The sequence below is a fragment of the Neomonachus schauinslandi genome, chromosome 14 (assembly GCF_002201575.2).
Source record: "Neomonachus schauinslandi chromosome 14, ASM220157v2, whole genome shotgun sequence".
Taxonomy (NCBI): Eukaryota; Metazoa; Chordata; class Mammalia; order Carnivora; family Phocidae; genus Neomonachus; species Neomonachus schauinslandi.
Window position 1 is genome coordinate 59,028,137 of NC_058416.1, and position 26,938 is coordinate 59,055,074.

The 26,938-nt window shown below is 36.7% G+C and overlaps 1 protein-coding gene across 1 annotated transcript in view; it reads left to right on the plus strand.

The window, feature by feature from the left end:
- Nucleotides 1–26,938, plus strand: part of TWSG1 (twisted gastrulation BMP signaling modulator 1) — a 78,460-nt gene that overhangs the window by 15,409 nt on the left and 36,113 nt on the right. The window contains exon 3 of the mRNA XM_021689464.1: nucleotides 16,380–16,479. Coding sequence (XP_021545139.1) covers nucleotides 16,380–16,479 — 100 coding nt within the window. The remainder of the gene's footprint in view (nucleotides 1–16,379; nucleotides 16,480–26,938) is intronic.

Here is a 26,938-nt window from a genome sequence, read left to right on the forward strand (position 1 = left end):
GTATGGATTGCCAGTTATCCCAGCACCATTTTTTGAGAAGACTGTTTTTTCCCTATGGAATTATTTTTGGCACCCTTGTTGAAAATAAGTTGACCAAAAGGATAAGAGCTTATTTCTGAACTTTCACTTCTTTTCCATTGATATATATGTTTATCTTTATGTAAATACCATGTTGTCTTGATTACCATAGCTTTGTGGCATATTTTGGAATCAGGAGGTATGAGTTTTCCAGTTCTGTTCTATTCAAAGATTGTTTTGACTATTTTGGGTCCCTTGTATTACCATATGAATTTTAAAATCAGCTTGTTAATTTCTGCATTAAAACCAGCCAAGAATTTTTAAAAAAATAATTGACTTTACTTTTTAGAGTAGTTTAAGGTTTATAGAAAAATTGAGCAGAAAGTGCAGAAAGATCCAGTATACCCTTTCCCCCCCCACACACCCACTATTTCCTCAATTATTAACATCCTGCATTAGTTGGTATATTTGTTACAAGTGATGAACCAGTACTGACACACTATTATTAACTAATGTCCTTAGGGCTTATATTAGGGTTCATTCTTTGTGTTGTACAGCTCTTTGGGTTTTGACAGATGCGTAATGTCATATATCTGCAGTTACAGTATAGCAGAATAGTTTCATTGCCCTAAAAATCCCCTGTGCTTCCACCTGATCCTCCCTTCCTTCCCCTCCCCCCCCAACCCCTCCCCAGCCTTTGGCAACCACTAATCTCTTTTACTATCTCTATAGTTTTGTTTCCAGTCTGTTGTATAATTGGAATTATACAGTATATGGCCTTTCCAGGCTGCTTTCTTTCACTTAGCAATATGCATTTAGGGTTTTTCCGTGTCTTTTTGTGGCTTGATAGATAATTTCTTTTTATTGCTGATTTATATTCCATTGTATAGATGTATCATAATTTGTCCATTCAATTGTTGAGGGACATCTTGATTTCTTCCAAGTTTTGGCAATTAACAGTAAAGCTGCTACAAATATCCATGTGCAGATTTTTGTGTAGACATAAATTCTCAGCTCATGATAAATGCCAAGAAGCACAATTGCTAGATCATATTCTAAGAGTATGTTTACTTTTGTAAGGAACTGCCAAACTGTCTTCCAAAGTGGCTCTACATCCTTGTCAACATTTAGTGTTCTCAGTGTTTTGAATTTTAGCCATTCTGAAAGTTATATATTGGTGTCTCGTTATTTTATTTAATTTATTTTTTTAAGTAGGCTCCATGCCCAGCGTGAGGCCCAACACAGGGCTTGAACTCACAACCCTGAGATCAGGGCCTGAGCTGAGATCAAGAATCGGTTGCTTAACCAACTGAGCCACCCAGGCACCCCAGTGTCTCGTTATTTTAATTTGCAGTTCCCTACCAGCATGATATTGAGCATCTTTTCATATGCTTTATTTGCCATCTGTATATCATCTTTGGTAGATGCCTATATCTTTTGCCCACTTTTAAATAAAATTGTCCATTTTCTTACCATTGAGTTTTAAAAGTTCTTTGTATATTTTGGATAACAATTCTTGATGTCTTTTGCAAATATTTTCTCTCAGTCTGTGGCTTGTCTTCTTTTCTCATTCTCTTGACAGCGTATTTTGCAAATCAGAAGGGTTTTTTGTTGTTTTTGTTTCTTTAATTAAAAAAAAAAATTTATTAATCTCTACACCCACTGTGAGGCTCGAACTCATGCCCCAAGATCAAGAGGCACATGCTCTTCTGATTGAGCCACCCAGGTGCCCACAGAGCGGAAGTTTTTAATTTTAATGAGGTCAAGCTTCTCCATTTTTTCTTTCATGGATTGTGCTTTTGGTGTTGCCAGCTGGGATTCTGAAAGGGATTGCATTAAATTTGTAGATCAGTTTGGGAAGGCTTGCCATCTTAACAGTGTTAAGTCTTCTGATTCATGAACATGAATGTCTTTCCTTTTATTTAGATTTTTCTTTAATTTCTTTCAACACTATTTTGCAGTTTTCAGAGTGCAAGTCTTATACTTCTTCTGTTAATTTATTTGCAAGTATTTAATTCTTTTTGCTGTTGTTATAACTGGAATTGTTTTCTTAATTTCATTATCAGATTGTTCATTGCTTGTATATATTGTTATAGATCTTAAATCTGTTTTCACCATTCTTTTCTTCATTCTGGGAGATTTCCTGTGCCAAGAATTGTTAACTGAGGTCACTGGATCCTTTAAAAGCTTTAGGGGATCCCCAAAATTATATTCAAAATTGTATGTGTACAGTTTTCGTGGAAGAAACGTCCATACCTTTTAGGAGGTTCTCAAAGTGGTTGATGGCTCTGGAAGGGTTAAGGATTACTGAGGTTTTGCTTTCCATTGCACATACTAAGTTATCACTAAAATTCTTTCAAATTGGGGCGCCTGAATGGCTCAGTCGTGAAGCATCTGCCTTCGGCTCAGATCATGATCCCAGGGTCTTGGGATCGAGCCCTGCACTGGGCTCCCTGCTCGGCGGGAAGCCTGCTTCTCCCTCTCCCACCTCCCCTGCTTGTGTTTCCTCTCTCTCTCTCTCTGTCAAATAAATAAATAAAATCTTAAAAAAATAATAATAAAAACATAAAATTCTTTCAAATTCAGCAAAGTACAAGGCATGTTGACATTTTAGATGACCGTAATAGCTTTTCTCCTTAAACTGTGGAAGAAGAACAGGTACAGAAATGAAGGTGGGAGATAAGTACTTTAAGAAGGGCAATGCTATAGAAGTTTAAAGAAAGAAACTACTTCCCTCTTACAGGGAATTTTGATTCTCTTTTTGTAATTTTGGTTTGGTTTGAGCAACATCTGTAGTGTTGAAATGATGTACTGTGAGGATAAGTTAGAACATTTGTTTATGTTGAGCCCTCTGCAACTCATGAAATAACTGAGTATAAAAAATTTTCCCTGGAAGCTCATAGTCATGTAAATATTTGTTACCAGCGTGGTTGCAAGGCAGCATGGTCATTCCCACCACTCCTACAAGTTGCTATGCATAAGGGTGGTCCCTGTATAAATATTTATTTTTTGCTTCTGGCAGGAAGGAAATCTAACTTTAAACATCAAGAAAGTAAAATTATCGTCTTGGTGTATTTCCTTGTTCATATAATGAATGGTTTAACTGTTCTGTTTCAGGGGCAAAAATGGTCATATAAGATTTTGCTTTTAACTAGATCTTAACTAGTTTTCATCTTCTGTGAAAAGAACATTTAAAATTTGTATTAATATTGTGCTTCTACCCCAGAAATCTCAAGACCTATTTTTTATTATGAATGGAAAAACCCCTTAATGACTTTGGCTAACATTTATGGTCATATTTAGGATGATATAAACATATTTCATGAAAATTTTCAAACTTACGTTCAGAGATCATTGATGCATTATTTTAGCACTTTACTGGTTATCTGAATATTTATTTAGCACTTTCATGTACTAAATCAACTGTCTGCTTTTTTTAACTGTCAAATCTTAGATTTTCTGAAATAAGTTGGGATTTCTAAATAATTTTTTTATTAATCTAGTTTCTACAAGTGTATTTTGTCCTAAGTTAAAAATATAAGTAGTTCTGGGGCGTCTGGGTGGCTCAGTTGTTAAGCATTTGCCTTTGGCTCAGGTCATGATCCCAGGGTCCTGGGATCGAGCCCTGCAGTGGGCTCCCTGCTCGGCGGGAAGCCTGCTTCTCCCTCTCCCACTCCCCCTGCTTGTGTTCCCTCTCTCGCTGTCTCTCTCTCTGTCAAATAAAATCTTTAAAAAGTGTATATATATATATATATATATATGTGTGTGTGTGTGTGTGTGTGTGTGTAGCTCAGATAATTTCAGGGCTTTTTAATCACAATAAATTAAAATATTAACTTTTTCTTCCTTGTTTTTTTTTTTTTATTCAGTGCTAAATTCCACATTAGTCTCTTGCTACAGTTATCTTGATTTGTTATTATACTAGTAATACTTTGGTTTACAATATACAGTGTTTCTTCTTTCCTTGAAAAAACATTACCTTATTTTCCTGTAGTGTTTTTTCCTCTTCATTCTACTTCACTGCTCTTAAAAGTATGGCTGCAATTCATTTGTGTACTGTTTTGCTGCAACTCATTTTTGTACTGTTTTGCTTCAGTTAACGCCTCATGAAAATCTTTGAAATCAATGTCCAAAAGTAATGTTATGCCTGATGTAATTAAGGGAAGAATAAGTCATTGTCTCCCTCTCAAATGTTTAATGTGGTTAGAATAGCTGCTAAAATAAACTAAAATTTATTTTCATTGGCTGTTTCACATGTTGAATTATTTTTATTCTATTTTATTTTTTAAAATATTTATTTATTTTAGAGAGAGCAAGCATGAGCGGTAGGGGGAGAGGGAGAGAGAATCTCAGGCAGACTCCACGCTGAATGGGAAGCCTGACGTGGGGCTTGATCTCATGACCCTGAGATCATGACCTGAGCCAAAGCTGAGTCTGATGCTTAACCAACTGTGCCACCCAGGTGTCCCTCACCTGTTGAATTATTACATTAAGACAAAGATGAAGATTTCATTGGTGCACTTGGAAATTTTCAAATATGTGTATAATAGGGAGTATAGTAAAATACCCCCACACCCAGTTTACTTATCACTCAGCTTCAACAGTGATCCACAAATGGCCAGTTCAGTTTCATCCATCCCCCACTTCACCCCCATCTGGATTATTTTAAAGAAATTCATGGGGCCACTTTTAAAGTAAGTAGGATTAAAATTTTGTGACTATGTTTATATAAGAAATGGGTGCCGTTTGACATATTTTGATAGTTCATACATGAACTTGTATCCTGATTTATTTAGCCAAAATAATAAACTCTGTTTTCAGTAGTGTTTCACTTAAGTTTATATTATTTTTAGGGCAAAAGTTTACTAATCAGTTAGAATTTATAAGGAGCAACATGATAAAAAGATTCACTTTAGCTATTTCTGTTTGAAGTTTAAGTTTGTTGATGTTCTCCTTACAGAGCACTAATATAACAGATTTATTATAACCTAACAATTATAATTATGTTCATTCTTTTGAATAAAATCTGATTTTTTGAGGATGTCTTGTTTTATATGTTTGTTTTTAAATATCCGCTTGAGGGGCGCCTTGGTGGCTCAGTTGGTTAAATGTCAGACTCTTGATTTCAGCTCAGATCACGATCTCAGGATTGTGAGATCGAGCCCTGAGTCAGGCTCAGTTTCCCTCTCTTCCTCTACCCCATTCCCAGTCTCTCCCTCTTAAAAAAAAAAAATCCACTTGACCTAAGTAAAGGTTGTAAAAGTACGTCAGCATAGGTACAACGTAATGTTTGTTGATTATTGATGCTTACAGGTTATACAATTACTTAATTAACTTTGTTCTTACCCTGCTGGTGGGGGTATATTTTTAAAATTTAATTTCAGTATAGTTAACATACAATGTTAGTTTCAGGTGTACAGTATAGTGATTCAACAATTCTGTACATTACTCAGTGTTTATCATGATAAGTGTACTCTTAATCCTCTTCACCTGTTTCACACATCCCCCCCACCTACCTTCCTTCTGGTAGCCATCAGTTTGTTCTCTATAGTTCAGAGTTTGTTTTTTGATTTGTCTCTTTTTTTCTTTGTTCATTTGTCTTCTTTCTTAAATTCCATATGAGTGAAATCATATGGTATTTGTCTCTCTATCTAATTTCACTTAGCATTATACCCTTAGATCTATCCATGTTGTTGCATATGGCAAGATTTCATTCTTTTTTATGGCTGAGTAATATTCCAGTGTGTGTGTGTGTAGACACACACACCGCATCTTCTGTATTCATTCATCTATCGATGAACACTTAGGTTGTTTCCCTATCTTGGCTATTGTAAATAATGCTGCAGTAAACGTAAGGGATACATATATCTTTTCAAATTAGTGTTTTTGTAATCTTTGCGTAAATATCCAGTAGTGGAATTACTGGATCATACAGTAATTCTACTTTTAGTTTTTTTTGGTAACCTTCATAATGTTTTCCACAGTGCCTGTACCAGTTTGCATTCCCACCAACCATGCACAGGGTTCTTTTTTTTCCACATCCTTGCCAACACTTGTTGTTTCTCGTGTTTTTGATTTTAGCCATTCTGATAAGTATGAGGTGATATCTCATTGTGGTTTTGATTTGCTTTTCCCTGCTGATTAGTGATGTTGAGCATCTTTTCATGTGTCTGTTGGCCATCTGTATGTCTTCTTTAGAGAAACGTCTTCTGTCCATTTTTAAATCAGATTATTTGTTTTTCTTGGTGTTGTGTAGGTTCTTTACATATTTTGGATACTAACCCTTTGTCAGATATATCATTTGCAGTATCTTCTCCCATTCACTAGGTTGCCTTTTTGTTTTGTTGGTGGTTTCCTTTGGTGTGCAGAAGCTTTTTATTTTGATGTAGTCTCAGTAGTTTGTTTTTGCTTTTGTTTCCGTTGCCTCAGGAGACCTATCTAGAAAAAGGTTGCTATAGCCAATGTCAGAGAAATTACTACCTGTGCTCTCTTTTACAATTTTTATGGTTTCAGGTCTCACATTTAGGTCTTTCATCCATTTTGAGTTTATTTTTGTGAATGGTATGAGAAAGTGGTCTAGTTTTATTCTTTTGCATGTAGCTGTCCAGTTTTCCCAACACTGTTTATTGAAGGAACTTTTTCCCATTGCGTATTCTTGCTCTATTTGTTGAAGATTAATTGACTATAGAATTGTGGGCTTATTTCTGGGGTCTCTATTCGGTTCTGTTGATCTATGTATCTGTTTTTGTGCCAGTACCATATACTGTTTTGATTACTACACCTCTGTAGTATATCTTGTAATCTGGGATTATGATACCTCCAGTTTTGTTCTTTTTCAAGATTGCTTTGGCTCTTCAGGCTCTTTTGTGGTTCAATCCAAATTTTCAGAGTATTTGTTCTAGTTTTGTGAAAAATATTATTGGTATTTTGATAAGGATTGCATTAAATGTGTAGATTGCCTTGGGTAATATGGACAGTTTAACAATATTTGTTCTCCCAATCCGTGAACATGGACTGTCTTTCCATTTGTTTGTGTCCTCTTCAGTTTCTTTCATCAATGTTTTATAGTTTTTGGAGTACAGGTCTTTCATCTCCTTGGTTAAGTTTATTCCTAGATGTTTTATTCTTTTGGGAGCAATTGTAAATGGGATTGTTTTCTTAATTTCTCTTTCTTCTACTTCATTATTAGTGTATAGGAATTCAGTGGATTTCTGTATATCAATTTTTTATCTTGCGACTTTACTGAATTCATTTATGAATTGTAGCAGTTTTTTGGTGGTGTCTTTAGGGTTTTCTATGTATAGTGTCATGTCATCTACAAAGAGTGAAAGTTTTGCTTCTTCCTTACCAATTTGGATGCCTTTTATTTTTTTCTTCTCTGATTGCTGTGGCTAGGACTTCCAGTACTATGTTGAATAAAAATGGTGAGAGTGGACATCCTTGTCTTGTTCCTGATCTTAGGGGAAAGGCTCTCAGTTTTTCACCACTGAGTGTGATGTTAGTTGTGGGTTTTTCATATATGGCCTTTATTATGTTGAGGTGTGTTCCCTCTAGACCTACTTTGTTGGGGAGTTTTATCATGAGTGGATGTCTTACTTTGTCAGATGCTTTTTTCTATGTCTGTTGAAATGCTCATATGGTTTTTATTCTTTCTCTTGTTGATGTGAGGTATCATGTTGATAGATTTGTAAATATTGAACCAGCCTTGCATCCCTGGAATAAATCCTACTTGATCATGGTAAATATTTTTTTAAATGTATGTTTGGATTTGGTTTGCTAACATTTTGTTGAGGATTTTGCATCTGTGTTCATCAGAGATACTCACCTATATTTCTCTTATTTTGTGGTGTCTTTGTCTGGTTTTGGTGTCAGGGTAATGCTGGCCTCATAGAATGAATTTAGAAGGTTTCCTTCCTCTTTAATTTTTTGGAATAAATAATAAACATAAGGAAAGAATTTTAAAAGCAAGAGAGAAAAGAAAAAATTCAGCATACCAGTAAAAATCACCCAAGGGATTATTAAATTAAAAGAGACTGAAGTCCTACCATGCATCTTTTCCGATGACAATGCTATGAAACCAGAAATCAAGCACAATAAAAAATCTGGAAAAAAACACAGATACATGGAAGTTAAATAATATGCTACTAAACAGTGAATGGGTCAACCATGAAATCAAAGAGGAAATTGAAAAGTACATGGAGACAAATGAAAACACAATGATTCAAAATCTTTGGAATGCAGCAAAAGCTGTTCTAAGAGGGAAGTTTATAACAGTGCAGGCCTACCTCAAGAATTTGTTGAGACTTGTTTTGTGGCCTAATAAGTGATGTGTTCTGAAGAATGTTCCATGTGCACTTGAGAAGAATCTGTATTCTGTTGTTTTAGGATGGAAAGTTCTGAATATATGTATTGGATCCATCCGGTTCAATGTGTCATTCAAAGCCACTGTGTCCTTGTTGATTTTCTGTTTGGCTTATCTCTCCATTGTTGTAAGTGGGGTGTTAAAGTCCCGTACTATTATTGTATTATTATTGATTACTTCCTTTATGTTTGTTCTTAGGTGCTTTATATATTTGGGTGCTCCTATATTGGATGCATAAATATTTACAATTGTTTTATCTTCTTGTTGGATTGTTCCCTTTATGATTAAATAGTGTCCTTTGTCTCTTATTACAGTCTTTGTTTTAAAGTCTATTTTGTCCGATATAAGTATTGCTAGCTTGGCTTTCTTTTCACTTACATTTGCATGATGGATGGTTTTCCATTCCTTCACTTTCAATCTGCAGATGTCATTAGGTCTGAAATGAGTGTCTTGTAGGCAGCATATAGATAGATCTTGCTTTTTCATCCATTCCAGCACCCTGTGTCTTTTGACTGGAGCATTTAGTCTGTTTACATTCAAAATAATTATTGGTAGGTATGTATTTATTGCCATTTTGTTTCTTGTTTTACGGTTGTTTTTGTAGTTCTTCTCTGTTCCTTTATTCTCTTGCTCTGTTCTCTCATAGTTTGCTGGCTTTCTTCAGTGATATATTTGGATTCCCTTCTTGGTTTTTTGCATATCTGTTACTGGTTTTTTATTTGTGGTTACGATTAGGTTTATATATGACATCTTATGCATAACAGTCTATATTAAGTTGATAGTTCCTTAAGTTTGAGCTCATTCTAAAACCACTAATGTCCCGTCCCCCCCCCACGTTTTAGGTATATGGTATCATATTTTTCATCCTTTTATTTTTGAATCCCTTATTACTACTTCTGTGCTTCCTGCATTTCTTACTCCCACTTATGGTCTTTCCTTTCCACTCAGCAAGTCCTTTTTAATATTTCTTATAAGGCTGGTTTACTGGTGATTAATTCCTTTGACTTTTGTTTGTCTGTGAAACTCTTATCTCTCCTATTCTGAATGATAGTCTTGCTGGATAGAGTACTCTTGGTTGCAGGTTTTTCTTTTTCTTTCAGCACTTTGAATATATATCATGCCACTCCCTTCTGGCTTGTAAAGTTTCTGCTAAAAAATCAGCTTATGGGACGCCTGGGTGGCTCAGTCGTTAAGCATCTGCCTTCGGCTCAGGTCATGATCCCAGGGTCCTGGGATCAAACCCCACATCAGGCTCCCTGCTTGGCGGGAAGCCTGCTTCTCCCTCTCCCACTCCCCCTGCTTGTATTCCCTCTCTCACTGTGTCTCTCTCTGTCAAATAAATAAATAAAATCTTAAAAAAAAAAAATCAGCTTATAGCCTTACTTGGGTTTCCATCATCTCACTTGATACCAAAGCCTGTAACTGAAAATCCAGCAGTACCATCCCCTTTTTATGACTGAAAAACGGAGAACCACTGTGACACACTGCAGTTTATGAGCTAGGACTTGAATCTAGATCCTGTAAGCCCAAGTCATTTCCTGTCTACTAGACTATCATGTTCTTTTCAGTGATGTTTCCCGGTTTTAACAACAGTGCTAACAAATTTCTAGATCTTGGCAGTGGTTAGAGAATGGAAATATTTATCAGTAACCAAACACTGAAATATAAATAAGATTCTTCCTTAAGTTATTAGTTTTCCATTGCTGACCTGGAAATTTGGAAGATCATAAAATAAACTTTTTTTTTTTTTAAGAGAGTGCAAGCAGAGAGAGAATTTTTTTTTTAAGATTTTATTTATTTGTCTGAGAGAGAGAGAGAGAAAAAAAAGCATGCACAAGTCGGGGGGCGGGTAGCTTCATATATAAGCTTTTAAAACAGCTTGCCAAATTCTGAATACTCATGCTGGTCAATACAGGATAACCCAAATGTAAAAATTTCTGTTTCTCCTTTAGTATAAAGTTTTGATTTTTTCCATCATAAGTTTATTGAAAAATGTGATTACTTTACGAACATATAGCGTGGTACGTCACACAGAGAACAGATGTAACTCTGACTCTAGCATGCAAGAGAAGTGCTGGTAGAACAGCCTTGAGTCAGAAGACCTGATATCAGAGCCCCAGTTGCAAGAACTCACACAAGTCACTAACCTACTCCTTCTCAACCTTCTCAACTGTACCGTGAGCAATGTCCACACTTTCTCTGAGCCTTGCAGACTAGAGAAGCAGATGATGTGGTCATTAACTGGCTGAAGCAACAAAAAGAATTAAGTATTAAATTCCAACTCACTGGTTTTGCAACTCTTAGCCAGTGATACTTATTTTACCTTTACAAACAATGATTAAACTTGGGCAGTAGCACTTCTAATTGTATTCAAGTAGAGAGTGAAAGATATAATAATGCCTTTGATTAAACAACGTAAAGGATTGTTTAAGTTTAATTATGGGTTCATTCTCTCAAGAAAGTAATAACTATAATTATTGAAGTGCTAAATTAATAAGAAATAAGCTTTATATTTCTCATTCCAGTGTTTAAAAAACAAGAATATCTAACCAAAACTGGGGTCAAATCTCAGCCCCTTACTAAATGATGTACAGATTTTATAATCTTATTTGAAAAATGAGGATAATAACTGCCTTGAAAAGGCCTTTATGAGAGTCAAGATAATGCATATAAAATGCCTAGCAGTGCCTGTTAGTGTTATATAAAACCTACTTAGGAACTTTAGGGGAGGTAATAGCAGTAAAAAAGTGGAAGCATTGAATCAGCCTTTATTTTGGACTTCTGTGAACTTTGCATTAGGTTGTGATCACATGTTCCATCCAACTGAGCAGTACTCAAGTTTGGTCATGTGAGGTTAGGAAAATATATAAATAGCCAGTTCAAACAGAAAAATTCCACATCTCAAGTCAACCATATTTTCTACTTAAGTAGAGAAAGATAATGTCAAATTTTTGATAAAGAATAAGAAAGTGGGACACCCAAGAAGTGGGGGGCCCAACCACATTCATTTGCATCTGCATCTGCCTATGCAGTGGAAGCATTTTCTACAGCAACACCTCGACCTCCTCGACGTCCTTGACCTCCACGTGGGGTCATCTGGGGTGTCAGGGTCCGACGAGCCAGGCCCAGGCTGCCGTGCAGCACGCCCGAGTGCTGCTCCAGCACCCTCTCATGCTGCCGCGTGGTTTTGGAGGTGCTGCAGGTGGCAGAGCAGCGCCAGCGCACCCCTGGGGTAGCCATTTAAAAAAACTAAATTTTAAATTTAAAAAAAAAGTGAACAAGATATGGAAGGGATCAGGATTCAAGGTCTATTTCTGAATTTTGGCACATGGAATATCCTATTATGCAGTTAATAAATTATGTTGACAGAGTCTCACAATAGGGAAATGCTCATTTTTTTTTAGATCAGAGGAGTACACAGTCATGATTTTGTTAGAAATGTGTAGGAATTTACCAAAGTGGGTGGAATTTGGGGTGTTTTTCCTTCTACTCTAGTATATATTTTTCAGTATTTCATAATTTAAAAAATACTTAAATTTTTTTTAAAGTGTCCCTGTTACCTTGACTGTAACCTCTTTAAGAAAGCCTTTCTGGTTACTGAAGATTCATTTATGTCTTCATAACTAAAACCATTAAAGATAAAGTTTTCTTTTTAAGTTAAGCCTGCTTTATTTTTTTTTTAAGATTTATTTATTTATTAGAGAGAGAAAGAGAGGGCATGTGCATGCAAGCTGGGGGAGGGGCAAAGGGAGAGAGAGAGAAAGAAGCACACACCCTGCTGAGTGCATAGCCTGGTGCGGGGCTCCATCTCACCATCCAGAGATCATGACCTGAGCCAGAATCTGGAGTTGGGGGCTTACCCGACTGAGCCACCTAGGCACTCCTCTGCTTAATTTTTTTTTTAAAGATTTTATGTATTTATTTGACAGAGAGAGAGAACACACAAGCAGGGGGAGCATCGGGCCGAGGGAGAGGAAGGAGCAGGGAGCCCGATGCAGGACTCAATCCCAGGACCCTGGGATCATGACCTGAACTGAAGGCATTTGCTTAACCAACTGAGCCACCCAGGCACCCCTCCTCTGCTTAATAACATGGAGTAATTTTTAATGTTTTTCTGTGATCCTTGATACATCACAGAGTTGCATACTGAGTTGGGTTTTTTTTTTCTTTTTAAAGATTTTATTTATTTATTTTTTATAGAGCGAGCGAGAGAGAAACAGCATGAGAGGGGAGAGGGTCAGAGGGAGAAGCAGGCTCCCTGCTGAGCCGGGAGCCCGATGTGGGACTCGATCCCAGGACCCTGGGATCATGACCTGAGCCGAAGGCAGACGCTTAACCATCTGAGCCACCCAGGCGCCCAGGTTTTTTTTTCTTTTGTATTTCCAATACTTAGGTTCAAAGGACATTAGAAGTATTTTTTATATTTAGAAACATTCATCCTAACCATAGTTTTCTTGCTGTCAAGAAAATTATAGTGTACATTTCCAAAGATGTTTATGACCAAACATTCAATAATGTGATTTTGGAAGACATGTCAAGTGAACAGAAAAGAACGAATTACTTGGTGAGCCACAGATGGTTGTTACTCATCATTATTTACACATGGAAATTCATTGCTTTCTATTTTTTTCTTGACTTAACAATAGTCATAAAGCAAACGCTTTCCATATATTTTTGTTCTCTTGATCTGCAGTGAGGTTTTTGAGATCCTAAACGCCATATATTAAATTTGCCTGGAATTTTCTCCTGGAAAATGAGAAGTGAAGTGTGTGTTTGAAAATTGAAAAGGCACAAATCCTGACTAAAAGGTTGGTTTGAGGATCTCATTTTGCTTATTTTTCAATCTCCTGAAAAGAATGCTGACATGAGCTATCAAGAGTAGAGATCTGATATATTTTTAGGCTTATTTACTCTGTAAATATCTTAATTTATGTGATTAAGTTTGTTTTATTAGGACAAAGATTTTTCTTTCAGTCTTTTCTGTACTAAGATGGAAAGAAAGAAAAATATTAGTTGGCATATTGTTACTTTGGCATTCAACCAGTTTTCACAGTAATTTTTACCAAAAAAGTCTTTGCCTGGATTTTTATTATTTTAATAGTGCAGTAACAAAGCTTATCTTCAAGCTATTTCCCTCATGTCTTGGCTTCCTATAGCTTCTCCCTTTATATCCTATCAGTAAATTATAAATCATTAAGCATATTACTAGAGTACATTATTCCATCATACTGACATGTAAAAGTACAGGCATCTATTAAGAGGGTGTGAAATAGATTTAATCTTGAGGGCTACATAATCCAGGCAAGTTGAAGCAACTTTTAAATAGTCTTAGTTTTAACTTTCCATTAGTTCTCAGTAATCTTAAGTTATCACCACCCTTTCATTCCAATTTTAAAATACCTTGCAGATCCCTGACAGTAAAAAGTCATAATGAATGCTTTAATGACTCAGATTGGAAGCCATTACATTGACATTCATTTTCAAATTATTTAATGTGATATACAGTCATTCATTTAATAAGCTATTATTTGGAAGCTTCTATAGATAGAAAAGGAGAGATATATTCTTCGAATAAATTTATTACTTTCTAATTTGCTTCTCCTGAGCTAAATAGATAATGTAAATACAAGCAACTAAGAGAGTAAAAGGTTATTTTCTATGTATAATGTAAATTAAAATTTAAAAGAAGCTTTATTTCTTGTGACTAAGTGGCAACCTTAAAGCTAAAAAACAGTAAGCATCAATATCCTTGACTCTGGTGGTGTTTTTAAAAAACGTATACTCAAAAAATGTTCTCTCATTCCAAAGATAGAGAAACAAGTCACAAAGTATATCTTTGGCAACTCTGATTTTCTAGGTTTCCAAGTAAATTTGAGCTTGTCTAAATTAAGCATCACCAGTTCTGTGATGAAGCATCTGTACTTCTCAGCAAGTCCCTGCCCTTCTAGTCCCTTTCTTTCTACGAGACCTAGCAAAGTTACCTAAGGTCTACAGTACGTGAATTCAGCCTGACTAGACAGAGTTCCAAAGTACTAGAATATTGCTGCATGGGGCGCCTGGGTGGCTCAGTCGTTAAGTGTCTGCCTTTGGCTCCAGTCATGATCCCAGGGTCCTGGGATCCAGCCCCCCACATCGGGCTCCCTGCTCCGCGGGAAGCCTGCTTCTCCCTCTCCCACTCCCCCTGCTTGTGTTCCCTCTCTCCCTGTCTTTCTCTATCACATAAATAAACAAAATCTTAAAAAATAAATAAAATATTGCTGCTTGCATATATCATCAGGTTACAGGTATACGCTGACATGAAACTCATGAGTTAGTTAGAAAATAGCACAAGTGTTGATTCTCGAAAGTGCTGTGAAATAGCTAAGGGACTTTTGGAGAAGAAGAAACAAGGAATTAAATATCAGTGTTGCAAAAAAATCATGTCATACTAGAATGATGGAATGACTCCCGTAGTCTAGAAATGTAATAAGATAACCAATAGGGATAAATATTATGTGCCATGTTTAAGTTTTTAGAAATGTATATGGTATCTCATAACCCAGGGAAAGCTGAGTAAGCAATGGTGGCTACAGAATTTCCCTATAAGTTGGCTTTGTTTAGGAGTGGCTGTCTGGTGGAAAGGACTAAAGGAGTTACCTTGAAGCCTCATTTAGGAAGCAAAGTTTAGTTGCTTAAAACAATAACCATTTATTTAGCTCTTGTTTCTGTGAGTTGGCAGTCTGGGCCTATATCAACTGTATGGTTTTTCTAGGCTCATTCTGTGTCTACTGTCAGCTGCTGGTTAGTTGGAGGCTGAAGGAGATACGATGGCTTCAAGTGGACCAACTTGCCCATGTGGCCTTCTCCCAGTTACACATGGCAGCTGGGAGAAGTTCTGAGAAGAAGAGGAAGGAGAGCACTCAATGCTGTGGAGACCCAGACTCAGAACTGACATGGTGTCACTTCCACCACATTCTGCTGATTAAAGTTGTTCTGAAAATAGACACCGTCCCGGGGCGCCTGGGTGGCTCAGTTGTTAAACGTCTGCCTTCAGCTCAGGTCATGATCCCAGAGTCGGATAGAGCCCCGCATCAGGCTCCCTGCTCAGCAGGAGGCCTGCTTCTCCTTCTCCCACTCCCCCTGCTTGTGTTCCCTCTCTCGGTGTGTTTCTCTCTGTCAAATAAATAAATAAAATCTTTAAAAAAAAAATAGACACCATCCCTTGATCAAAAGAGCTGCTGTTACATTGCAAAGAGGGTGGGTGGACACAGGGAGGGAATAATTGCTCCCTTCTTTTAAATAGTCTACCACACTGAGCACACTGATTTAATATGTTGTAGGTCAATAAAAAGAGCAGTTTTTGAAAGATGCTTTTATTCATACTCCACATATTGAGAAATCACAGCTCCCACTACAAGCTGGCTATTCATTTAATTTGGACAATGAATTTAATAGCTGAAAAGAAGGTTTTATGCTTGTACTGAACTATTTTTCAAGATAGTTTAGGGGGTAAAGTTATGGGTTATAAAGCAAAATGTTTTCTCTGTTTCAAAATAAGATAAAAGCATCCAAAATAGATCACTGAATGCGTCCAAAAGAAAATATAAATCTGCTTGACGTTGTAGATATTTATGTTCCTTTTTTTTTTTTTTAAAGATTTTATTTATTTATTTGACAGAGACAGACACAGAGAGAGAGGGAACACAAGCAGAGGGAGTGGGAGAGGGAGAAGCAGGCTCCCGGCAGAGCAGGGAGCCCGATGCGGGGCTCAATCCCAGGACCCTGCGATCATGACCTGAGCCGAAGGCAGACGCTTAACGACTGAGCCACCCAGGCGCCCCGATATTTATGTTCCTAAAAACAATTAATTCCTACAAACGTTAATGTCTTAAAAAAAAAAAAAAACTGTGTGAAGAGTAGATTGCTATATATGCAAATGTAGGGGCTTTGCTGTAAAAAACTAACAATTTTAAACATAGATGTTTGAAATTTTAAGTTTGAACATCTGTCTTATTTCTAGGAGCTCTGCCAGTGCCGACCTGGAGAAGGAAATTGTTCCTGCTGCAAGGAGTGTATGTTGTGTCTTGGGACCCTTTGGGATGAATGCTGTGATTGCGTTGGTAAGTTGACATGTAGGAAAGTTTCATATTTATCACAGAATCTTTGACTTTAAGAGACTTTAAAGAATATAACTGGGACGCCTGGGTGGCTCCGTCGGTTAAGCGTCTGCCTTCAGCTCAGGTCATGATCCCAGAGTCCTGGGATCGAGTCCCACATCGGGCTCCTTGCTCAGCAGGGAGCATGCTTCTCCCTCTGCCTGCCACTCTCCCTGCTTGTACTGTCACTCTCTCTCTCTCTCTAGCAAATTAAACAAAATAAAATCTTTAAAAAAAAAAAGAATATAACTATTTTATGTGTGTAGACTAGTGTGGATATAGATGTAGTAGGTGCATAGAACATTATGGCATTTGCTTGGATTGAATGATATTTACATATACGTGCAGTTTTATTTTTATAGAAAAGGTCTGGAAGGAAATTCAAAGTGCTTATTCTAGGGAAGTAGGAATGGAGGAACAATGGGAATATTTTTACTTTTTATTTTTAATATTTCATACTGTTGAATTTTTAATAAGAAGCATGTGTTATAGTTCTAAATAAAAATAAATACTTCATATATTTAAAATAGATTATCTTCCTTTTATGTAAGACTTCACTATGAGGTGCCTGGGTGGCTCAGTCATTTAAATGCCCAACTCTTGATTTTGTCTTGGGTCTTGGTATCAGGGTCGTGAGATTGAGCCCTTGTTGGGCTCCACGCTGGGCTGCAGACTGCTTGGAATTCTCTCTCTTTGTCCCTCTCCCACTGCCCCTCCCCACCTCAAAAAAAAAAGACTTCACTAAGAGATCCTTGAGAAATTAAAAGCTTTTTTTTTTAAACTAAAAGTTATTTTTAAGTGTTTTCTGAGAAATAGTGTCCAAGATGTAGTAAGTAAAAAAAAGGGGGACACCTGGGTGGCTCAGTCGATTGGGCTTCCAACTCTTGATTTCAGCTCGGGTCATGATCTCAGAGTCATGGGATCAAGGCCCCCTTTGGGCTCCACTCTCAACCCGGAGTCTGTTTGAGATTCTCTCCGTCTCCTTCTCCCTCTGCCCCTCCCCCTACTTGTGTTCTTTCTCTCAGTCTCTCTAAAATAAATAAATAAATCTTTTTTTTTAAAAAAAGCAAGGTGTGCAGAAGTGTGTTTATGGAATGTTACCACTTGTGTTTTCAAAAGAAAATTTACATGTGTAGACTGCTGATGGGAGAGCACTCATCATCCTCTCTCCAACCAGTTAACCCTTTTTCATCCTCTAAAACCATAGTTCAAATGTCCCCTTGTCTCCCAAACATCTCTTTTGACTGAGATAGGATCCTCTACATTATTCAGATTGTCTGCTTCTGTTAAGTCATGTACTGCATGCTATTATAATTGTTTTTAATATGTTCTTCCAACAGACTATAAACTCCTTAAGGACAGGATGGTGCATTTTGATCTTTTAAAATTAACCACTATTGGGGTATATATACATACTTGGAGTACATGCACGTTGTACTAAAACAACCCCCTGGCTTGCTTGTTCCCAACCCTTTGGTCCTGTGTCAGAGACAACTTCCAGCTCTTTGGTATTGTCTTACTTCTATAATTTTAAATAATATCTTTATACTGTTCTCTCGATTCTTTTTTTTTTTTTTTTAAGATTTTTTTTATTTATTTATTTGACAGAGAGAGACATAGCGAGAGAGGGAACACAAGCAGGGGGAGTGGGAGAGGGAGAAGCAGGCTCCCCGCAGAGCAGGGAGCCCGATGCGGGACTCGATCCCAGGACCCTGGGATCATGACCTGAGCCGAAGGCAGTCGCTTAACCAACTGAGCCACCCAGGCGCCCCTGTTCTCTCGATTCTTTGATTTTAGAAACTATTCATTGACTTATTATGGCAGATGATGACTTAGCTTTCTTATCTCTTATCTTCCCAATATAGTTATCACTACTTCTAGTTAAATCAGTAATTACTTTAGCAATCCATTGAATAAATTAGTGTTACATATTAGTTTGATGCATGATAGTATAAACACTAGTTTATTAAATGAATAATACTATTATGTCTTCTTATATTGGAGTATACTTCCTGAAAGATTTCTTAATCTTCTAAACTTTGTATTAGTGTTTAAAATTTTGGCTTTCATTTTTAATTTCCAAGAGCCTTTCTCTGCTTGTCCTTTTTGGGGAGCATGCTATTCTTGTTTTATAGGTATTTTTCTTATCTTTCTGGGACTGTTAATTATGGAGCTCAGTTGTGGTTGCAGTTTTTCCTTCTGCTCTTTGCACTGTTTCCATTTCCTCAATTGCCTGCTGATCCTTGGACATCTATTGATATATAAAAGACACTCTGATACTAATTGGGAGCCCTGGGTTCATAGACAGGGCATGGAATTTAGTTTGCATCACTGTCCGATGGTTGCAGACTTTTTCACTGACTCATGGTTTTTTACATATGTTTAGTGTTTTAATCAGTTGCTGTCATTTTTCTTTTTGCTCAAATTTTCTCATCTTTGGTTAGTAGGAACCTCTTCAGCTTAGTGCTTGAGTCCTTTTGACATCCCTTCTGTTCTCTTTGTTAGCTTTAGAAGCTGTCCAAGGCTCATCTTACATATCTTACATATGTAATTAGCCATTTCCCCAGGGGACTTTGGTTCCCAATAGAAGAAAATGGTGGGTAGAGACCACAGTCTTGCCATTAGGACTATTTGTTGCTACTACTAGCTTTCTTCTAATCCTTTTTAGTGGGCAGACCTAATAAATAACTACAAGGGAAGAAACTTTTTGAGTTTGTAGTAATATTGCCAATTCAAATTTAAGATGACAAGGTCTTTACTCCTTTTGATTTTACATCTGTAACTCATGCTGAAATTTTTGGTTTCTAACAACATTAATATAATTACTTACATGCTTTATTTATAATACATCAATGAGACTGTTAAGTGGCAGTTAAGATTGTCCTTGTCCTTTATCCTTGAATATGTATTAAAGATGTAAAGCCCAAAAACTATATAATAACCGAAGTCAGTTGGAGTATTTTCTGTGAGTGTTATGTGACCAACTTTATATAAAGTTAGGTTCATTTATGTTAGTTTTCAGTTTTTAGGGATTGTTTATTTCCTTTCTGATTTATTTTTGTTTTGATTATGTAAAATATTTACATAATTAGATAAATGTATGTAACAGTGGTAAAGCAGCTCATATCCATCTCTGTCACTTCCACTCTGTTCCTTCCCTCAACTATAGATAAGGTGACCATGTAATTTATTGTCCAAACTAAGACATTTTTGAGAGTTAAACCAGTAGGATAAACCTGAACCTGAATTGACCTGAATTGGCTCAAGGAAACTGGGATGAATGGTTTCATCCTACCTATAGCCATTGTTTAAAACTTTTGTAGGCATTTATATTTATTAAAAACAACAACAACAACATTCATTGTTACATGAAACATTATGCTTCATTTTTTTCTTTCTTGTTTTTGTATTTTCATTTAATTGAATGTCCTGGAACTTCTTCCATATTAATTTTTTTTTGGTACCTACATAGAACCCCATTGTTGGCTAAAACACTTTATGTATTCATTTGTTGATAGATGGACATTTGGGTTATTTCCAATCTTTTACCATTACAAATAACAGTATAATGAATAATCTTGTGTAGTCAATTCTATGTAATATTGCTAGATATTATCCATTTCTCCTCCAAAAGAGTCATAATATTTGCGTTCTCACCAAGGCAATGTTCCACAACACTTCCAAAAAATAATGTTGCCAAACATTTGTTGCTATTGTCTACCAAAGTTTTGGGTTTTTGTTAATTTGATAGGGAAATGGTATAGTTTTAAATTTTCATCTCCCTTACTACCAGTGAGGTTGAGCATCTGTTCATATGTTTAAGGACTGTTTATATTGACTTTTTTGTGAATTGTTCATATCTTTGCCCATTTTTCTACTGGATTATTAGTTTTTTATTTATTATTTAGAAGTTTAAAAATATGTTAGGTATATAACCCCAACATTTATGTTATAAATTATAATTTTGTTTCCCAGTTGCTCATTTGTTATTTTAACCTTTTTTGTTTTTGTTTTTAAGATTTTATTTATTTATTTGAGAAGGGCAGAGAGAAAGAGAGCATGAGCAGGGGAAGGGAAAAGCAGACTCCCTGCTGATCAGGGAGCCTGACACAGGGCTTGATCCCATGACCCCAAGACCATGACCTGAGCCGAAGGCAGACATTCAATGGACTGAGCCACCTAGGCGCCCCTTCTTTGGTATTTTTTTATCCTGAAAAGTTTTTTTTATTTTATATAGTCAACTTTATCAGTGTTTCCTTTCATTGTCTCTAGATTTTGAGTCATAGTCAGGTTTTCCCCCTAGTCCCAGATAGTACTTGTATGGTTTTATTTGTTTGTTTATTTATCTACATATAATTCTCTAATACATTTGGAATTCATCTTGATTTATGTATGAACTATGGATCCAGTTTTTTCTTTTTCACACAATTACCACTATTCATTTAAATATTACTTATAAAGTCGTAAAGCTATTTATTTAAAAGTCTTTCTTCCACTGATTTGGGATGCCACCATTATCATATGTACTTTGCTTTATTTCTGGGTGTTCTATGCTATGCCATTGGTCTCTGTGTTCATGCATCAAAACCACACTGTTTTATTTATAGAAGGCTTATAAATGTTTTAATATCTAGAAAGGCTAGGCATCCATCCATTGGTCTTCTGGCCACAGTATATTAATTTCAAGCATACATACATACATACTAGAGTTAATAAGAGGATTATTTTCTTCCCTTTAGGTTTGCATGTGCTATTTGTAAAAGACTTTCCAAACAGGCTTAGCTTTTGAAAACTGATTCTCCAAAAATTTATTAATATATTAGGCTGCCCTTTTTCCCCCTGAGATTTTCTGCCCTAAAGTGCAGAAACAGACCATTGAAAATACTGTTTTTTGTGTAAATGAAATGCTCAATTTTGTATTTTGGGCATTAGCCTGCAATTTTAGAATAATGTGCAATGAAAACAAGTGGGCCTAACAACTGAAAAGGAGCCACTGGCCAGAATAGCAACTTGGTCCACCTAAACAAAATCTAACCTGAACTAAGATGGCTTCCTGCTTTGACTTCTGTTCTTATTTACTTGTCTGCTTTATAGTTTCTAACCCTTAATTCCCATTTTATGGCTATTGTTCTGACTTTATCCACTTAGATTAGTTTTGCTTGTTGTATAATTTCACATAAATGTAATTATACAGTATCACATAGTGGTTTAAAATGCATTTTAGAAAATTATGAAATGATTTATAATATAATAGGCTCTACGATTAACCATAAAAATAAAATTGTCAGGTTTTTTACAAGCAATAATGGGTTTATTTAGGAATAGCAGAGAATTGCAATTTGGGGTATGAAAGCTACAGCAAAACCATAGGCAAGTCCAGAAAACAAAGGAGAGGAGCACTCTTTTATAGAGGACAGGGAGGAGTTAGGAGTACTGTTGTAAACAAAAAGTCTACTGCAGTAAACTAGGAGTTGAAAGTGTAGTAGCTTCTCATTGGCTGAATTGGGACAGTCTCTCATTGTCTGGGCTGTTGTGGGGGAGTAGAAAATCTTCCTCTCTCCTGCTGGGGTAGCAAAGTATAGTCGTCTTCTTCCTGTTGGGAATTCAGTGGTGTACTATTTGGATAATGTTGGTTTGGAGACACTAGATTCTTTCCGATACTGAGGTCACTTGTAGTACATAATGAAAGTATTATAGATTCCAAGACTAGACTAGGAAGCCTGCTGAAAAACTGCTTAGCAACAATAACTTGTTGAACCATTTTGCCACATCATTTCAGAGACCCCAGATCTCACCCAGGTGAGAGAAAAGCCTATGAAAAGGGCAAAAGAAGGTGGGGGTGTCAGGTAAGAGGCAGTGCCTGCAAAACCCAGGAAAACAAGATGAGACAGCTATGCACATGATACTTGGAACACAAACTTGAGCCTTAAGATATAGGCTCTGCCATCCTGTTGATTACATGTTTCTTCTGTATTCCTGCTCCTTTATCTGCCTATGAATTCCTTGAACTCAGACTTTCAACTCATGGCTCTCGTTCTGGTACGAACTTGACTGGGGCTTGGCCTCTTCCTTTTAGGACATCCATGCTTTTTTTTTTTTTTTTTTATTCTAACTTTTGTAGCTCACATCAAATCTAGGTGTATCCATTGGCTACCACACAGAATGGGTTTCTGTCTTGCTTTACACCAACACTTGTTACTTTCTAATACTAAAGAACAAGTATGTGCTAAGAGTTCAACCAAATACTAGTGTGGTAAATGTTTGTTTTCTTAGTTATTTTTAGACACAATTAAATTACATTCCTAGTTCAGGAAAACATGAATAAAATTAAGAGGACAGCGGAAAGCACCTTGGTTGAAAATAAATGACTTTGGGACCCTAACCAAGCATAACATAATTTTTTTGTTTTAATTTTTATTTATTTACATTTGTTGAAGTATAGTTGATAGAGTATTATATTAGTTTCAGGTAGACAGTATAGTGATTCCACAACTCTGTACATTATGCTATGCTCACCACAAGTGTAGCTACCACCTATCACTATAAAATGCTATTTCAATACCATTGACTGTATTCCGTATGCTGTGCCTTTCATCCGATTGACTTACTCACTCTGTGACTAGAAGCCTGTACCTCCCAATCCCCTTCACTCATTTTGCCCATACCCCACCACTTTCCCTCCAGTAACCATCAGTTTGTTCTCTGTATTTATGAGCCTGTTGTAGCTTTTTTGTTTCTGTGTTTTTTAGATTCCACATATAAGAGAAATCGTATCGTGTTTGTTTTTCTCTGACTTCTTTTACTTAGCATAATAACCTCCAGGTCCATCTGTGTTGTTGCAAATTCTTTTTTATGACTGAGTAATATTCCATTAGATATATGTGCATATGACTACTCTTCTTCATCCATTCATCTTGGGTTGCTTCTATAGCTTGGCTATTATAAGTAATGCTGCAATAAACATAGGGGTGCATATATCTTTTTTAATTAGTGTTTTTGTTTTCTTTGGTCCAGTAAATAGAATTACTGGATCATATGGTATTTCTATTTTTTATTTTTTTAGTAACCTCCATACTGTTTCCCACAGTGGCTACATCAATGAACATTCCCAGCAACAGTGCATGAGAGTTCCCTTTTCTCCACATCCTTTCCAACACTTGTTATTTGTCTTTTTGATACTAGCCATTTTGACTGGTATGAAGTGATATCTCATTGTGGTTTTTTTTTTAGATTTATTTTATTTTATTATTTATTATTATTTTTATTATTATGTTAATCACCATACATTACATCATTAGTTTTTGATGTAGTGTTCCATGATTCATTGTTTGCATATAACACCCAGTGCTCCATGCAGTACATGCCCTCTTTAATACCCATCACCAGGCTAAATCATCCCCCGATGCCCCTCCCTTCTAGAACCCTCAGTTTGTTTCTCAGAGTCTATAGTCTCTCATGGTTTGTCTCCCCCTCCGATTTCCCCCACTTCATTTTTCTCTTCCTGCTATCTTCTTCTTATTCTTCTTCTTTTTTTTTTTTTTGCAGAGGTACAGGTCTGTGATTCAACAGTCTTACACAATTCACAGCGCTCACTATAACACATACCCAATGTCTATCACCCAGCCACCCCATCGCTCCCACCCCCCACCACTCCAGCAACACTCAGTTTGTTTCCTGAGATTAAGAATTCCTCGTATCAGTGAGGTCATATGATACATGTCTTTCTCTGATTGACTTATTTCGCTCAGCATAACATCCTCAAATTCCATTCATGTCGTTGCAAATGGCAAGATTTCATTCTATTTGATGGCTGCATAATATTCCATTGTATATACATACCACATCTTCTTTATCCATTCATCTGTCGATGGACATCTTGGCTCTTTCCATAGTTTAGCTATTGTGAACATTGCTGCTATTAACATCAGGGTGCACGTACCCCTTCGGATCCCTACATTTGTATCTTTGGGGTAAATACCCAGTAGTGCAGTTGCTGGGTCGTAGGATAGCTCTATTTTCAACTTTTTGAGGAGCCTCCATACTGTTTTCCAGAGTGGGTGCACCAGCTTGCATTCCCACCAACAGTGTAGGACGGTTCCCCTTTCTCCGCATCCCCGCCAACATCTGTCGTTTCCTGATTTGTTAATTTTAGCCATTCTGACTGGTGTGAGGTGGTATCTCATTGAGGTTTTGATTTGGATTTCCCTGATACCGAGCGATGTTGAGCACTTTTTCATGTGTCTGTTGGCCATTTGGATGTCTTCTTTGGAAAAATGTCTGTTCATGTCTTCTGCCCATTTCTTGATTGGATCATTTGTTCTTTGGTTGTTGAGTTTAAGAAGTTCTTTATAGATTTAGATACTAGCCCTTTATCTGATATGTCATTTGCACATATCTTCTCCCATTCTGTCGGTTGTCTTTTGGTTTTGTTGACTGTTTCTTTTGCTGTGCAAAAGCTTTTTATCTTGATGAAGTCCCAATAGTTCATTTTTGCCCTTGCTTCCCTTGCCTTTGGCAATGTTTCTAGGAAGAAGTTGCTGCGGCTGAGGTCGAACAGGTTGCTGCCTGTGTTCTCCTGAAGGATTTTGATGGACTACTGTCTTACATTTAGGTCTTTCAACCATTTGGAGTCTATTTTTGTGTGTGGTGTAAAGAAATGGTCCAGTTTCATTCTTCTGCATGTGGCTGTCCAATTTTTCCAACATCATTTGTTGAAGAGACTGTCTTTTTTCCATTGGACATTCTTTCCTGCTTTGTCGAAGATGAGTTGACCATAGAGTTGAGGGTCCATTTCTGGGCTCTCTATTCTGTTCCATTGATCTATGTGTCTGTTTTTGTGCCAGTACCATACTGTCTTGATGATGACAGCTTTGTAATAGAGCTTGAAGTCTGGAATTGTGATACTGCCAGCTTTACTTATCTTTTTCAACATTCCTCTGGCTATTCGGGGTCTTTTCTGGTACCATACAAATTTTAGGATTATTTGTTCCATTTCTTTGAAAAAAGTGGGTGGTATTTTGATGGGGATTGCATCAAATGTGTAGATTGCTCTAGGTAGCATTGACAATATTTGTTCTTCCAATCCATGAGCATGGAACGTTTTTCCATTTCTTTGTGTCTTCCTCAATTTCTTTCATGAGTATTTTATAGTTTCCTGAGTACAGATCCTTTGCCTCTTTAGTTAGATTTACTCCTAGGTATCTTATGGTTTTGGGTACAACTGTAAATGGGATCGACTCCTTAATTTCTCTTTCTTCTGTCTTGTTGTTGATGTATAGGAATGCCACTGATTTCTGTGCATTGATTTTATATCCTGCCACTTGACTGAATTCCTGTATGAGTTCTAGCAGTTTTGGGGTGGAGTCTTTTGGGTTTCCCACATAAAGTATCATATCATCTGCAAAGAGTGAGAGTTTGACTTCTTCTTTGCCAATTCGGATGCCTTTGATTTCTTTTTGTTGTCTGATTGCTGTGGCTAGGACTTCTAATACTATGTTGAATAGCAGTGGTGATAGTGGACATCCCTGCCGCATTCCTGACCTTAGGGGGAAAGCTCTCAGTTTTTCCCCATTGAGAATGATAGTCACTGTGGGTTTTTCATAGATGGCTTTTATGATATTGAGTATGTACCCTCTATCCCTATACTCTGAAGAGTTTTGATCAAGAAAGGATGCTGTACTTTGTCAAATGCTTTTTCTGCATCTATAGAGAGGATCATATGGTTCTTGTTCTTTCTTTTATTAATGTATTGTATCACATTGATTGATTTGTGGATGTTGAACCAACCTTACAGCCCAGGGATAAATCCCACTTGGTCGTGGTGAATAATCCCTTTAATGTACTGTTGGATCCTATTGGCTAGTATTTTGGTGAGAATTTTTGCATCCGTGTTCATCAAGGATATTGGTCTGTACTTCTCCTTTTTGATGGGGTCTTTGTCTGGTTTTGGGATCAAGGTAATGGTGGCCTCATAAAAAAAGTTTGGAAGTTTTCCTTCCATTTCTATTTTTTTGGGACAGTTACAGAAGAATAGGTATTAATTCTTCTTCAAATGTTTGGTAGAATTCCCCAGGGGGGAATTCTTACCAGATGGGAAGCCATCTGGCCCTGGGTTTTTGTTTGTTGGGAGATTTTTGATGACTGCTTCAATTTCCTTAGTGGTTATAGGTCTGTTCAGGTTTTCTATTTCTTCCTGGTTCAGTTTTGGTAGTTGATACATCTCTAGGAATGCATCCATTTCTTCCAGATTATCTAATCTGCTGGCATATAGTTGCTCATAATATGTTCTTTTAATTGTTTGTTTTTCTTTGGTGTTGGTTGTGATCTCTCCTCTTTCATGATTTTGTTTATTTGGGCCCTTTCTCTTTTCTTTTTGATAAGTCTGGCCAGGGGTTTATCAATCTTGTTAATTCTTTGAAAGAAC